The sequence below is a fragment of the Balaenoptera ricei genome, chromosome 15 (assembly GCF_028023285.1).
Source record: "Balaenoptera ricei isolate mBalRic1 chromosome 15, mBalRic1.hap2, whole genome shotgun sequence".
Classification (NCBI taxonomy): Eukaryota; Metazoa; Chordata; class Mammalia; order Artiodactyla; family Balaenopteridae; genus Balaenoptera; species Balaenoptera ricei.
Window position 1 is genome coordinate 6,404,858 of NC_082653.1, and position 15,803 is coordinate 6,420,660.

General features: G+C 42.8%; 1 protein-coding gene across 1 annotated transcript in view; it reads left to right on the forward strand.

The window, feature by feature from the left end:
* Positions 1-15,115, forward strand: part of AURKA (aurora kinase A) — an 18,891-nt gene extending 3,776 nt beyond the window's left edge. The window contains exons 2-9 of the mRNA XM_059896396.1: positions 154-197; positions 3,102-3,381; positions 5,552-5,606; positions 6,700-6,891; positions 7,684-7,822; positions 12,140-12,288; positions 14,151-14,325; positions 14,467-15,115. Of these exons, the coding sequence (XP_059752379.1) occupies positions 159-197; positions 3,102-3,381; positions 5,552-5,606; positions 6,700-6,891; positions 7,684-7,822; positions 12,140-12,288; positions 14,151-14,325; positions 14,467-14,646 (1,209 nt within the window). The 5' untranslated portion in view covers positions 154-158 and the 3' untranslated portion in view covers positions 14,647-15,115. The remainder of the gene's footprint in view (positions 1-153; positions 198-3,101; positions 3,382-5,551; positions 5,607-6,699; positions 6,892-7,683; positions 7,823-12,139; positions 12,289-14,150; positions 14,326-14,466) is intronic.
* The last annotated feature ends 688 nt before the right edge of the window (positions 15,116-15,803 follow it).

Consider the following 15,803-nt stretch of genomic DNA (forward strand, 5'->3'; position numbering starts at 1 on the left):
CTGCTCCCTTATCAGCCTCATTTGGATGACAAAACATGTAAAATTCTGTGTGATGTTGAGGCTATTTCATCAGGATTTATAACCCTCATCCAGCATAACACTTGGAAGCAGGTGGATTTTTACAAATTAAAGGTGGTTCTTTTTTCTTTTCAGGCATCATGGACAAATGTAAAGAAAACAGCATCTCGGGGCCTAAGGTAAATCCAATGATCTGTAATCTCAAGTCACATTTATAAAATCCAAAGGGAGATTGGGTTTTTATTATTTATTTATTTATATTATTATTATTTTTTATTGGGGTATAGTTGTTTGAGATTGGGTTTTAAATCTAGAATTCTTTTTACCTTTACTTTGGGTTGTAACTTTAGATCCCTCTACCACGTTCCTGGGTGGGAATTAGTCATTTTTCTACAAATTCAATAACACTTCGTTGCTTCTTTCACCGTAAGTTTTATTTCCTCTGCTTTGTCTTACAGTTAGCTGTTTAAGTATCTATATTGCTCCATTGCATGCAGGATAATGACGTACATAGTAGGTGCTTAATACTTGCCTGTACTTCCTTGCTTGCCAGAAATTAATTTCTATGCCATAGTTGGTTCTGCTCACGCTTTAGAGGAACGTCGAGCAGCAGTTCAGTGGGCATTTCCTGGGAGCCCACTTGGAGCCAGGTTCTGTGTCAGGTGCAGGGATCACAATGGTGAAAAGCACGTGGCCTTTGACTTTAAAGAACTTAGAGCCCTTCTGGGTAGGTGTGTGAGCCAGTACCATACTATATATACATATAACCTGAGTAATTCTTAGGAGGGGTGCTCAGTTCAGCTTGGGGTAGATTGGAATCCAGGAGGAGAGACCCCCTGGCCCTTACTTAGCATTTGATGAATATTTGTGGAGCAGTTAGGTGAATGGGTCTCTCACAGAAAGATCCTTTTAATATAAGTAATACCTGGGGTTTTTTTTCCTTCTAGGAAATTAGAAGAATATAAACACTGCTTGTTTTTTTGTGGGTTTTTTTTTGAGGGGAGGGGTTTGTTTTTAGAAGTCTTCATCTTCGAAAAATGGATACTTAGCCTTTTTTACTGGCTGAAAGTGTAAAAATGACCAACCAGAAAAAGGCTAAGTTGATTCACTGTATTTGATTCTCAATTCTGATGATGGTAATCATTTTAAAAACTTGCTCTAGGGACTTCCCTGGTGGCACAGTGGTTAAGAATCCGCCTGCTAATGCAGGGGACACGGGTTCGAGCCCTGGTCCGGGAAGATCCCACATGCCGCGGAGCAACTAAGCCCGTGAGCCACAACTACTGAGCCTGCGCTCTAGAGCCCGCGAGCTACAACTACTGAGCCCCCGTGCCGCAACTACTGAAGCCCGCGCGCCTAGAGCCCGTGCTCCACAACAAGAGAAGCCACCACAGTGAGAAACCCGTGCACCGCAACTAGAGAAAGGCCATGTGCAGCAATGAAGACCCAACACAGCCAAAAATAAATAAATAAATGTATATTTTAAAAAAATTGCTCGGTGTTTAAAATGATTTTTGCTGCCCGAATGTCTGCTGTGTTGTGGATGCTGCTAGTTTCAGAAGCAATCTCTTTTTCCTGCAAGTTGGAAACCCTCTCTTGGAAAGCACTTGTACCAGCAAGCTGGTGATGGATTGTGAGGCTTTTCTTCTGGCACTGTTTCCTCGTTTATGAGGAAATTTCCTCCACTGAAGCTAGAGGAAGTGCCCCCTGCCCTGTGTTTGATTAGCTCAGGGCCTTAGAATTTAAGTATTTTAAAAACTCGTGACATCCAACTTACAGGCATGTAAATAATATATTTTGGTAGTAACTTTTTTTTTTTTTAAATCCTTTTTTTTTTTTTTAATTTTATTTATTTATTTATAGCTGTGTTGGGTCTTCGTTTCTGTGCGAGGGCTTTCTCTAGTTGCGGCAAGTGGGGGCCACGCTTCATCGCGGTGCGCAGGCCTCTCACTATTGTGGCCTCTCTTGTTGCGGAGCGCAGGCTCAGCAGTTGTGGCTCACGGGCCTAGTCGCTCCGCGGCATGTGGGATCTTCCCAGACCAGGCCTCGAACCCGTGTCCCCTGCATTGGCAGGCAGACTCTCAACCACTGCACCACCAGGGAAGCCCAGTAGTAACTTTTTGAAGAGCCTATGTTTATTTTGTCTTTTGCCTCAGATGCATTTTGTCAGTATTGAACACTTGGAAATTGAAACACTACTAAATCAGTAGTAATTAGCTTTTTGGACTATTAAAACTGTGGTCATTATTGTAAAAAAAAAAGTAGTAATTAGCTTTTGTGGAAAATCTGGCAAGTACAGAAATTCTCCAAAACTTCTTTACTCAAAGATAATGACTATTGAGGGCTTCCCTGGTGGCGCAGTGGTTGAGAATCCGCCTGCCAATGCAGGGGACACGGGTTCGAGCCCTGGTCTGGGAAGATCCCACATGCCGAGGAGCAACTGGGCCCGTGAGCCACAACTCCTGAGCCTGCGCGTCTGGAGCCTGTGCTCCGCAACAAGAGAGGCTGCGATAGTGAGAGGCCCGCACACCACGATGAAGAGTGGCCCCTGCTTGCAGCAACTAGAGAAAGCCCTCGCACAGAAACAAAGACCCAACACAGCCAAAAATAATTAATTAATTAATTTAAAAAAAAGATAATCACTGTTGAATATTTTGATGTATTTCTTTCAGTCTTTTTTCTAAACATAGGTATTGTCAAAGAAATGTCATTGGAACTGGGATTTTGGTATAAAGTTTCCAAATTGCAGCTTCTTGCTACATAATAATTCCCAAGTCATTGGGAATTCTTAGTGTTTAATGCCTCCCTTTTTAGATGAAAGTTTGTTAATGAACATTTGTCTATGGGAGTGTGCTTTTCAGGGGTGGGGTGTTGGGCAAGGGGAGGAGGTATCATTCAGGTATTTCAGCCGCATACTAACTGTATCCTCTGGAAGTGCTGATTAAAATCGCTTTCCCCTTCCATGTCTTCTCAGTGAGTGACACTCATTTTCTTATATTGGAAAACAAACTTCTGGAATATTCTCATGATATTCAGCTTTTTTTCATGGAGACCATAAAGTTCCTTTTTCCTCCCCAATCTAGACTACAGTTCCACTTGGTGATGGCCCAAAACGTGTTCCAGTGACTCAGCAATTTCCTTCTCAGAATCCGGTGTCTGCGAACAGTGGCCAGGCTCAGCGGGTCTTGTGTCCTTCAAATTCCTCGCAGCGTCTTCCTTCACAAGTGCAAAAGCTTGTCTCCAGCCAAAAACCCGTACAGCCCCTGAAGCAGAAGCCGGCGCAGGCAGCCAGCGCCCCTCGTCCTGTCTCCAGGCCGCTGAGTAATACCCAGAAGAGCGAGCAGCCCCAGCTCCCAGCACCTGGTAATCAGCGCTCTGAGGCTCATTGGAGAGCCGTTCTTTTTAGTTGCTAAAAAAGCAAGTGTGTAGACGTGTCTTTATTGTTTGGAACCCTAGCTTTTACGTCATTTTCTACTGAGGATGGGGAGAAAATCTGGTGTGCGGGTGAAGTACCAGTGTCTCCTGTGGGCCGGGCCGGACTCCCACCCTCAAGGAAGAGTTGGCAGCCAGGGAGGACGCAGCACCATTGCCGTGTTCTTTGATTGCATATTAGGGGCGGAGGGGAGGGACGGGGTTCTCGTAGCAGGTACTCTTGGAGCTGAACAACTCCAGGGTTCTGGAGCGTGGAGGGAAGTGCCGGGCGTGGGGAGTGGGTGGACGGAGGCGGGCCAGGTCAGGTTGAGGTGGGCACTGCTGGCCGCGGTGAGTGGGGCTTCATCCCGTGTGCACTGGGAAGCTGCTGAAAGGTTTTTGAGCGGAGGACGGGCTGACCTGCCTTTATAGAAAGCTCACCTGAATGTGGGGCATGAATTGGAGAGTAGCATTGCTGGACGCAGGGGTACCAGGCAGGAGGGAAGCCATTGTGGTTTGGGGCCAGTATGGCAGTGAGCTGACTAGGTGGAGTGGGGTCGGTGTTGACAGTTGTCGTTTACCAGGTGTGAGTGCTCACACGGCAGGCGTCCTTCATCCACCTTGCGTCGTTCTGTCCTCGTAACCACTCTGCAAAGGCAGCCACAGTTTTTAACTTGGTTTTGTGGAGGAGGAAGCTAAGACTTCGAAGTGTTAACTTATTCGAAGACAGCCAGGATGGGGTGGTGCAGACAAATGCGAGAGCTCACTTACGATGCAGACTTGACAGAACTGGGCAATAAACCGGACGTGGGGATGGTGGTTGTACTGGTGGCCTTAACTGAGATTGTGAACCAGGGAGGGGAAGAGTCCAGGTGAGGCCTGAATTCAAATATCTGACCAGAGCAAAATGTGCTGCTGTTAAGAGTTTGAAGTGCTGGAAATAGACAAGTGGAAATGTCCCATGTAATTTCCCATTGGCCACTAATACAGTGGAAGGAGGGTGGTGGTTGGCTTATGTTTTGTTGCACGTTGTCTGTAGCAAATGGACAGCTGGCTGGCCCACCTCCTGGGGAAAAGGTGACGAGGTGGGAGCTTGTGATGGATGGGAAGATTGGTAATTTTGCTTTAGAAGCTCTTCATTTAGAAACTGAGGCTTCAGGGAGATTGTCTAAGGGCCTAGCTGTATGTATCTGCTTGTCTTTACTCTCGAAGTTCTATAAAGACTTCAAATGGCAGGAGTCAGGTTACAGTGTAGTAGTCTTTTTTTTTTTTTTTAAATATTTTATTTATTTATTTATTTATTTATTTTGGCTGTGTTTGGTCTTAGTTTTGGCACGCGGGATCTTTGTTGAGGCAGGTGGGATCTTTCGTTGCAGCACGCTGGTTTTCTCTTCTCTAGTAGTGATGCACGGGCTCCAGGTCGCATGGGCTCTGTAGTTGTGGCGTGCAGGCTCTCTAGTTGAGGCGCACAAGCTCAGTAGTTGTGGCGCATGGGCTTAGTTGCCCCGCGGCATGTGGGATCTTAGTTCCCCGACCAGGGATAGAACCCGCATCCCCTGCACTGGAAGGCGAATTCTTTACCACTGGACCCCCAGGGACGTCCCTTTTTTTAAAAAAAATAAATAAATTAAAACTAGTAATAGTTCAGATCTATCATTCTGGACATACACTAATATTTTGGTAGCTATTCTTTGATTCATCTCTAATCAAAGATTTTTAACTTATTCTTTTTTTTTTAAAATATTATTTATTATTATTTAATACATTTATAGTCTTTTATCTATGCTTATCTTTGTCCTTTTTATTTATTTATTTATTTATTTATTTATGGCTGTGTTGGGTCTTCGTTTCTGTGCGAGGGCTTTCTCTAGTTGCGGCAAGCGGGGGCCACTCTTCATCGCGGTGCGTGGGCCTCTCACTATCGTGGCCTCTCTTGTTGCGGAGCACAGGCTCCAGACGCGCAGGCTCAGTAGTTGTGGCTCACGGGCCTAGTTGCTCTGCGGCATGTGGGATCTTCCCAGACCAGGGCTCGAACCTGTGTCCCCTGCATTGGCGGGCAGATTCTCAACCACTGCGCCACCAGGGAAGCCCTAACAACAGGTTTTTAACTTACTCTATCTAGGAAATAATCCTGAAAAGGAAGCGGCATCAAAACAGAAAAATGAAGAATCAAAAAGGTAAGTTTTATCTTGTTTACAGAGTTCTGTGCCATCACTCTACTAGAATACACCATTTAATTGCAAATTTAGTTATGGGAACACTTTTAAAATAGGTCTTTATACTGTATTTTCACTTAGAAAATATAGATGTTTCAAATTTCCAATCTTTTAAAAAAGGGAGAAGGAATTTTAATGATGTATGTTTATTAGGGACTCGAGTTTTTCTTATTGCTTTACAAATTTAGAAATGGCTTGTATGAATCTGTTACAGAAATGTGTGAAGTAAAAGTTCCTCTCTGCCTTCAGAAGTAACTACTACATATGGTTTATGTATGCTTCTATACTTTTTTCTATTCTAGTAAAGAGGTGGAAGTTAAAAAAACAACGACAAAATCTGGTACTATTGCAGAGCTATGGACTAATACACGACTGTCTGAGTATTCTGAAAGTATTGATAGAATTATTATACTTGTTTCTCATAATAAAGCTTGGCTGTATTTTCCCCTGCTCTCAATCTCTGAACTGTCTAGATTCTAGAATGTGATAGGAGCCAGGAATGAACCCACAGCCTTTTTTGCTCTAGCGCCTACCAGCGGCTCTCTGAGAATCTACATCCAATGGTTCTCACCCCACTGCCCTTCGGGCTCCATCCGGCTCGCTTAACCGGAGTGGTTGCTCTCCAGCTGAGAATGTTGGCACCTCCGGGGCTGCAGGAGGCTGTACTTGGTTTGAAAGAGGCTCACAGGTGGTTCTGCAGCATTTTTCCCTCTCCAGTTACTCACCTCATCCTTCTTGTGGTCCTAAGTGCTGTTGTTAATAGGTCTGTGCTCCAGAGCATAGTACTGCCTTGGGACGCTTCCCAGTGAGAGCTTCAGCTCTAACAGTCCAGGTTGTTCCTTGTCACAGAGTCACTCAGCTGATGGCAGGTGGGGGCATGGGGGGCTTAATGTCTGTGGTGACTCATTAATTGTGGTTATTGTTTTGGTTCTTGCAGAGGGTACATACTCAGTACAACTTTGGATATAAAGTTTATAGGATGTCTACTAACTAATATATGTTGTTAGAAAAGATGTGTTTTCTTCACATTTTAAAATGTTCAATTCTCTCCTAGAAGGCAGTGGGCTTTGGAAGATTTTGAAATTGGTCGCCCGCTGGGTAAAGGAAAGTTTGGTAATGTTTATTTGGCAAGAGAAAAACAAAGCAAGTTTATCCTGGCTCTTAAAGTATTATTTAAAGCTCAGTTGGAGAAAGCAGGAGTTGAGCATCAGCTGAGGAGGGAAGTAGAAATACAGTCCCACCTTAGGTAAGTTTTCAGATTGATGTCCAGGAGAGTGGTGTACAGAACTTTAAGAGTTAAATGATTGTAAACGTCTTTGTAGAAGGCTGGCTCCGTAGTACTGCAGAGAGTGACTAAACTCACTAGACTTCAGTGCCGTGGTCCTGAAAAATTGCTTGAAGGTTTGTTTTGTCGATGGAGTAATTTACCGGAGGTGTTTTTGTTTTGTTTTGTTTTGGTGGATAATTAAAGGGAATGATACCTTTTATTTTGAGTTCAGGTTGCAAACTGGCAGCCTACAGGTTGACTTTGGCCAGTGGATCTTTTTCTTTTTGCTTTCAGTGAATTAAAAAAAAAAAAAAAGCAAAACAAAACAAAAAAACAGATAGCCTGTGCTCAGCTGTCCAAAGCTGTCAGCAGCACATCCCCTGCCATTAGTGAACACTGCCTGTGTTGTCTGTCTCATGGTATTTGGGTTTCAACTACTGTGGGAGTGCCATGTCTTTTTTTTTTTCCAATTTGCAGAGACTTAACATTTATCTGAATTCTTTCCCCACCTAAGAATATAGATGGCCTAAAGGAAGGCAATAGTCTTAACTAAACCCAAGGTCCGTTAATACCTTGAAATGCATGTAAATTGATAGCAGTGTACATCTTTTTCTTACAGTGGGTCTGTAGTTTCAAATTCTCAAGGCGGGTGGAAGGTGGGATCTGTGGCCAGCAGCAGTTTTCACCACTGGTTTCACATGAGGATTTGTTTGATACTCAGTACATATCAGCTCCAAAACCAGGTGTTAGAGTGTTCGTCCTTCGTTGCAGGCATCCAAATATTCTCAGGCTGTATGGTTATTTCCATGATGCTACCAGAGTCTACCTAATTCTGGAATATGCACCCCTCGGAGCTGTCTATAGAGAACTTCAGAAACTGTCAAAGTTTGATGAGCAGAGAACTGCTACTGTAAGTTTTCATTTGTTGTCCGGACTAATTCTGTTTCCTCTATACCTGTCCTACCTAGCAGTGTACCTTTCATTTTATAACAGAGGGGGTTTTGTCTCATGGGAAGATAGCTTAATCAGATCAAATATTTGAAATGGAAAAATCAAAATAGCTTAGGTGTATCTTTTATATACAAATAAAATCAGGTACCAAATGGAATACTGTGGTTGGTTTCCACAGCTGTTTCTGTGGAAATGTATAGTTGCTCTCTTTAAAAAAAAAAAGAAAAGAAAAGAAAAATTTGTTTTAGATTAGTTTTAGATTTATAGAATAACTGAAGATAGTACAGACTTACTTTCTCCTATAAATACACACCTAATTTCTCCTATTTATATTTTATCAGTGTGGTACAGTTGTCATAACTAATGAACCAATATTGGTACATAACTATTGACTGAAATCCATACTTCATTCAGATTTCTTTAGTTTCTCATGATTAGATTAGGGTCATGGGTTTTTTTTTTTTTTTTTAAGGAATTCCTTTATTTTTATTATTTATTTATTTTCGGCTGTGTTGGGTCTTCGTTTCTGTGCGAGGGCTTTCTCTAGTTGCGGCAAGCGGGGGCCACTCTTCATCGCTGTGCGCGGGCCTTTCACTGTCGTGGCCTCTCTTGTTGCGGAGCACAAGCTCCAGACACGCAGGCTCAGTAGTTGTGGCTCACGGGCCTAGTTGCTCCGTGGCATGTGGGATCTTCCCAGACCAGGGCTCGAACCAGTGTCCCCTGCATTGGCAGGCAGATTCTCAACCACTGCGCCACCAGGGAAGCCCCAGGGTCATGGGTTTTTGAGAGGAAGATCAGAGGGAAAATGCATTCTCGTATGAAGGATACATACTATTAACCTAACTCCTCATCCCTGAGTGTCGGCCTTGATCACCTGGCTGAGGTAGTGTTTGTCAGGTTTCTCCACTGTAAAGTTACTCTTTTTCTCCGTTTGCATGCTGTGTCGTTTCAGAGGAACAGCCCATGGGGGGTTATGTTTCATCTCCTATAGGGCAGGGTATCGACATAAGTTATTTGGAATTCTGTACCAGATATTTCTCTATTCTCCATTATTTATTTATTTATTTATTTATTTATTTTTGACATTTGGAAGTAATGTTTACTTCTTATATAAATTTAGTAATAAATTTAGTAATCCTGAAGGAAAAAAAAATAGAGAAATTGGGCAGAAGGTAATGTTTGAAGTGATAATGGCTGGGAATTTTCCAAATTTGATAAATGATATAAATCCTTTGATTCAGCAGACAAAATTAGTCCATAGACATAAAAGACATATAACAACAAATATCCACACCAAAGGCAAAATGATGTTAAAATAGTCAGAAAATGTAGTCAATCATTTATTAATATATACTCATGGATTATTTTATACTTTGAGTATAATCTAATATCACTTTGCTTTCATTGTTCCAGCTTTGGCCACTGGGAGCTCTCTCGTGGTTCCTGTGTCCTTTGGATATGTCCCTATCATTGTGTGTGTGCGTGCACGTAAAAGCACTTTCTTGTTTTCTGGTGCTATAAGATGTTCCAGCTTCATCTTGTACATTTCCTATCCCAGTCTTAGAATTCGTTATTTCTCCAAGGAGCTTTGGTTCCTTTTATTGGAAAATGTTATTAGAAACCAAGATCTGGGCGCTGGATATGATCATTGCTACTGAGTGTTATTACTTCTAGGCTTTCAGCTGACAGAGAGCAAGGAAATATGTGTATAGTAATCCATGTAAATGCATGTATCTGAAAGTATTTCTATATTATCCATCCGTATCTATATTAAGCAAAACATGAGTCCATTATCACGTGGATCATTTTACCCTCCTCCCTTGCTTATCTGTAACCTCCACCCCAACATTGAGAAACTTGGGTTCCACCCTCCGCCATCCATTTATCTGTTCAATTCCAGTGTTCATGTGTAGTGGTAGCATTGTTAACCAGTTACCCTGTGGGAAACAACTGTATGCATTTGAGATTCATCTGTATCTTTTTAGGGTTTGATAACTCATTTCTTTTTATTGGTGAATACTATTCCATTATTATCTCTTCATCTACTGAAGGGCATCTTGGTTTCTTCCAGTTTTCGGTGATTACGAGTAAAGCTGCTATAAACAATTGCATGCAGGTTTTTGTGGGACATAGGTTTTCAAATTGGCTGGGTAAATACTTAGGGGTGCGATTGCTGGCTTGTATGGTAAGACTACATTTAGCTTTTAAGAAACTGTTAAACTGTCTTCCAAGATGGATATACCATCTTGGCATTCCCACCCATGAATGAGAGTTCCTGTTGCTCCTCACCAGCAACTGGTGGTGTTGAGCTTTTTGGATTTCAGTCATTCCAGTCGGTGTACAGTGGTGCCTCACTGTTTTAATTTGCAGTTCTCTAATGACGTACAATGTTGAGCATCTTTTCATGTGTTTATTTGCCATCTGTATATCATCTTTGAGGTGTTTCTTCAGATCTTTTGCCCATTAAAAATTTTTGTTGTCTTACTGAGTTTTAAGGGTTCGTGTGTATTTGTGATATGTATCCTTTATCACATTTTCTCCCAGTCTGTGGCTCGTGTTTTCATTCTCTTAACTTTGTTTTTCAGGGGGCAGACGTTTTTAATCTTAATAAAGTTCAACATATCAGGTTTTTGTTTTGTCCCCCCCACGAATTCTACTCTCCTTTATTGTGTGAAAATTGTTTGAAGAAGCTGAGTCTTAATTTGGGCTGTTTTTTGTTGAAATAGCCGACGATGGGCCTGTTGAATGGTGGTTACTTTGTTCTGTTTCCTGGTGGACGTCTCTGGGTAGTATGTACACTCATTTTCTTTTTGGCATTGATCTAAATGGCATTAAGTTCAGGTGGTTTTACTTTTATCTTCTGATGAAATCACAGCACTATTGGTGAATGACCCTCTGGTCCTGTCTGTGCGAGGACATACTATTTTAAACTTAAATATTTGCCCTTTGGATAAGTAGAAATCTATTTTATTTGCTTTTTAAATATTAGTTAACCAAACTAGTTTCTTATTTAATTGGCAATTAATATTTGTAGTACTCAGTTTTCCTCAGTCCAGATGGAGTTTACTTTGGTGTAAACGTATAGCTATTTGAAAGAAAAGATTGGTTCTTTCTAGATTCCTTAGTAGTTCGGAGATATATATACGCACCTGTTTTTATTTTCTGATTCATTAAAATAAAACTAATTCTAGAGAAGTGTTAGGGACCTTTACGTGTACCCACAATCTAATGTGGGAGGTGTGGAGGGAGTTGATGCCAGAGGGCTCTGGTTCTCGCCGAGCTTTGAGCAGGGACAGCCTGTTGCCCTCCGGAATTGTAACGTGTGCTCCTGGAGCATCATCAGCCCAGCTTTGGTGCAGGCGACGAGCTTTCTTTGCCTTCACTTTCAGTTTATTATGGTCTAAATTTTGGTCTCTGGCTTTTGGCTGAAAAAAATGAAAAATGTCCTTTCTGACGATAACATCTGGTTTCTACCCATTTGTTTAGTAAACCTTTTTTGGTATAAAATAATGTTCAGTCCTGTCTAGAATTACTTTTGGGAAACAAACACTTCTCTAACTTAAGTCAGAGCTAAATATATTCTTTCAGTATACTATAAAACAATTCTTATTTATATGTTAAAGCAAATTCTGGACTTGCTTGCTAGATCTTTTAGTTGAAATGGAAACAAAACGAATGAAAGGACTGACTTGCTTGTGTACTTTGAAGCTGACTAATGAATTACTATGTAATGTGCCCCCAAATTTAGCCCACTACTTAACATGCCAGGACAACTGCTCTTAGTTTATTGTTCAGGATTTTTTTCCTCCGGTGCTCTTCAAGTTTTAGCTTCAGACAAATCCTTTTGTTGTAAATTGGCCTTGGTTTAAAAATGGGAATTGTCTGTACTTAACAGTTTTTGTTTTAAATGTTAAAAACCGTTTACACGTCTGACTCCCTAATTTATACCAGTTTTTCAATATTGTCTTAATTCATTGCTGCTGGGCCATATATTGCCACGTGGGGATGTAGTGCTGTCTCGGTGTTTTCCTGTCTTTCAATATCACATCTGCTGTGTTAGCAAATAACGTAGCACAAAATCACTTGTACTTCATGCTGAACACTAAATTGGTTTGTTTTCTTGTAGAGTCATCCATTGTCTCTAGTTTTGGCTTTAAAAATCTACGAAACATGTTAAAATCTATGTCGGGTTTCCTTTCAGAAGAGGTGTCTAAAGTTGTGTTATATAAATCTGAAACACAGACTTTCAATACTTTTTTTTTTTTTTTTTGAATAGTATATCACAGAATTGGCAAATGCCCTGTCTTACTGTCATTCAAAGAGAGTTATTCATAGAGACATTAAGCCAGAGAACCTGCTCCTTGGATCATCTGGAGAGCTTAAGATTGCAGATTTTGGGTGGTCAGTACATGCCCCATCCTCCAGGTATGTAACTTCAGACGTGGAACTTGTTTGTTTGGTTTAGCAAAAGCCCAGGGGCTAATCATGAGCTAAATAGTAAAAAATGTAAAGTATAGATGTTGTGCTGAGTTGGGGCAGGTAACTGACACATGTACTTTGGTGTAATTTAAGCCTGATAGTAAACTAGCGTCTTCAAGAACATTTTTATTCTGCAGCCGTTTTGCGCTGTTTATCCTGTCCTAAGCCTGGGGTTAAAAGATGCGTAATGTCCTTCGAGGCTAATGAAGGGGACAAATAAGTAAAAGATATGACAATTGTATGACAGGTGAAGTGCAGCATGTGTACAGGGGCAGTAACACCTGACTGACTGGTGTGAGGGAGACTCCACTGCTTCCTGGACCAGGAGACAGAAGTTTCTGAGGGCAGCACTTGCAAAGATCTAGAACCAAGAGCACAGTTCTTCAGGGAACTTAAAGGAACCAAACTGGTTTGGATGGAGCTTTCAGGGTGGGGGGCAAAGATTCTTTCGTCCTCTGTTTGTCAACATAACAGTCCTTTCCTGTCTCCTCTTAAAGTGGAGAGATCAACCTAATGAAACAATTTAAGTGAACTTTGCCAACAGAGCTAAAACATTTTCTCCTTTTTAAAATTTAAGTGGAGTTTAAATGAGCTTTTGGAACCACGTGTGAAGTAGGGCATTTAAAAGCATACATCCATCAATAAGAGTTTGTCAGCTTTGGGGTAGGTCTTTAAAAAGTTTTAGCCAGATTACCTTAAAGCCAGTTGAAAAAAATTGTATAGTCTAAAATAGATGCCATTGGGTGTGGGGAGCTTTGTTTTTGTTACAGACCACTCCTAATTGTTTCCAGCAAGGCACTGAATCTGCTGCTGCAGTCTCTTTCTGTTTAAAAAAAAAAAAAAAAAAAAATCTGGTGGTCTGCTGCGGGTGGGAGCTGTTGGCACCTGGCTTCGTGGCATCGCAGGGCTAAACTGTACCTTAACCCTCCCAGTGGTGTCATCGTGACAGGAGAGGTAGCTGATCCTTTTCTGAAGAGGACACTGTGTAAATGTTGGTCACTTGTCCTCGCCTCCCGTACCTTGATAACTGTAAGAGCTCCTGCGATATTGTGCTGTCATTTGAGAACCCCCGATTCGGGCCGTCTCCTGAATCTCGGTGGTGATGAGAGGCTAGATGTCTGGAGAGGCAGCTCCTTAATCCTGGGTCGCCATGCAGTCGAGCGAACATTTGTGCGCTCCCTGGGCACCAGGCAAAGAGTAACTGATATAAACCAGCAAAACCTGCATGGTCTTTGCTCCTGTTTTGATGTTTGTTTCCAACCTCTGTTATAAAAACAACATACAAATGTGCTGAATTGGTCACCTGTCTATCCAGTGCCTACACTCAAACAGTTGTTAACATTTTGCCATGTTGGGTGTGTCGTCTGCTTATAAGTTGCAGACAGCGTGCTTCGTCCTTTGAGTGCTTCAGTGTGCATGTCCTAAAAATAAGGACATTGTCCTGTATAATCACAACCATTATCATGCCTAAGAAAATTAACAGCCTTGTTAATACCTACTATTTAGTCCATATTCAAATTTCCCTAGTTGTCCACAAAATTTTATCGTGGTGATACTTTAAATCCTATATTTTATATCATTTAAGGAAGTTCTGGAGTTGGACAGATTTGGAGTGCAGCTTGATTGCTAGCTGTGAGATCTTGTACATCTCCCTGTCTAAAAGTGGGGATCTGTAACAGTACCTGCTTCGTAGCACAGGATCTAGCCTAGGAAAAGCGCTCAACGTTAGTGTAGTGGTTGGTGATTTTGAGCAGCTGTTGTGCATCAGAAACAGAAGCACGTCAACCTGAACCTGCCTCCGTTTTTAGGAGAACCACCCTCTGCGGCACCCTGGACTACTTGCCGCCTGAGATGATTGAAGGCCGGATGCATGACGAGAAGGTGGATCTCTGGAGCCTTGGGGTGCTTTGCTACGAATTTCTAGTTGGGAAGCCTCCTTTTGAGGCAAACACATACCAAGAGACCTACAAAAGAATATCGCGGGTAAGACATCACTAGAAAGGACCCATCATTCTGTTAGAATTCCTTCCTTATCAGCCTTGACTTTAGGCTACCATCTGAATATTTGTCCTGTTCTCTCTTAGCCACGTTTGTGACTCTGTCACTTATTGTACACTTACCCAGGTGGAATTCACATTCCCTGACTTTGTGCCAGAGGGAGCCAGGGACCTCATTTCCAGACTGCTGAAGCATAATCCCAGCCAGCGGCCCACCCTCAAAGAAGTACTTGAACACCCCTGGATCACGGCAAATTCAAAACCATCGAGTAGTCAAAAAAAAGAATCAGCTAGCAAACAATCTTAAGAACCTTTGGGGGCAGAAATCCTCGAGACAGGGCTGCTGATTACCTGCCTGGAACAGGCTGCTGGCATAGCTCCCTGCTGCCTGCCCGCCGTCGAGATGCTACAGGAAATGCTGTTTATGAGCAGGCAGTGCTCGGCCTCCCAGTTCAGAGCTCCACCTCCGCAGACACGACACTCTGCAGCGGGAGTAGCCGCGGTTATGTAATCAATCTGGAGGCAAGGTTCAAGTGCAGCCACCCCGCAGCCTGTTTCGAGTAAGGTGTCCTTGTGGAAGATGGACTTGCCGCCTGTGAGGAAGGGCAGCTGCTTGGTCCTGACTCGACCCGTTGAAAAGCTGTGCAATAACTTTCCAAGTCCCTGTGTGCGTGTAACTTATCGGGTGGCCCGGTCTGGTAAAGCTGTCGGAATGAACATGTGATTCTTTCTTTTAAATGTTAAAATAAAGACATTTGTATAGACGTGTATTTTTACGTCCATGGCATTCCTTTAGGACCGCCCTCATGTCTGTCCAGTGCCCCCGCCGAGCCTGCTTGTTGGTCCTCAGCCACTTAGCTCCTGGCGAGACTGAGCGGGGGCCTCTGGGGGACCACCAGAGCTGCAGGTGGTCAGGACAGAGGGGAGGGGTCCTCCACATCCACACCTGCCCACCTCTGGCCTCTGACCGTGTTCTCAACAGGGTGGCAAAGAGCTTCACACGTGGGGTGAACCAGTTCTTGGCAAACGGATTTTCCAAGTGTGGCTTTTGTCTTGATTCTGTGGTGAAGGAGTGTTTGCCTAAACGGAATCCCTCCTCCCCAGCTGTACTTGGATCTGGGCGCTATCAGTGTTCATCGTGGCTTATAAAGTGGACGCCTGCTGCCCCTTAAGTACAGCTGGCAGAGGCTTCCCTTCTTCCCCTTGTCACCTGGTTCCCACGGGACACACTGGAGTTGTGGCATCTGTGTGAACTTGAAACCTGAGTCCACAAATACACCTGTCTGCAGTGCATGGGTAATTCTTTTCCCACCTGTTCACTCTTGGCCTAAAAATGAGGAGGTGCCATGAGAGGAGCTGGTCTCAGGTTCTGTGTGTTCCTATCACGTAAAATGACGTATTTCTAGCTGCCAACATCTGTGCATCAATCAAAGATGGTGAACTTGACCATGATGAAGGCAAAGG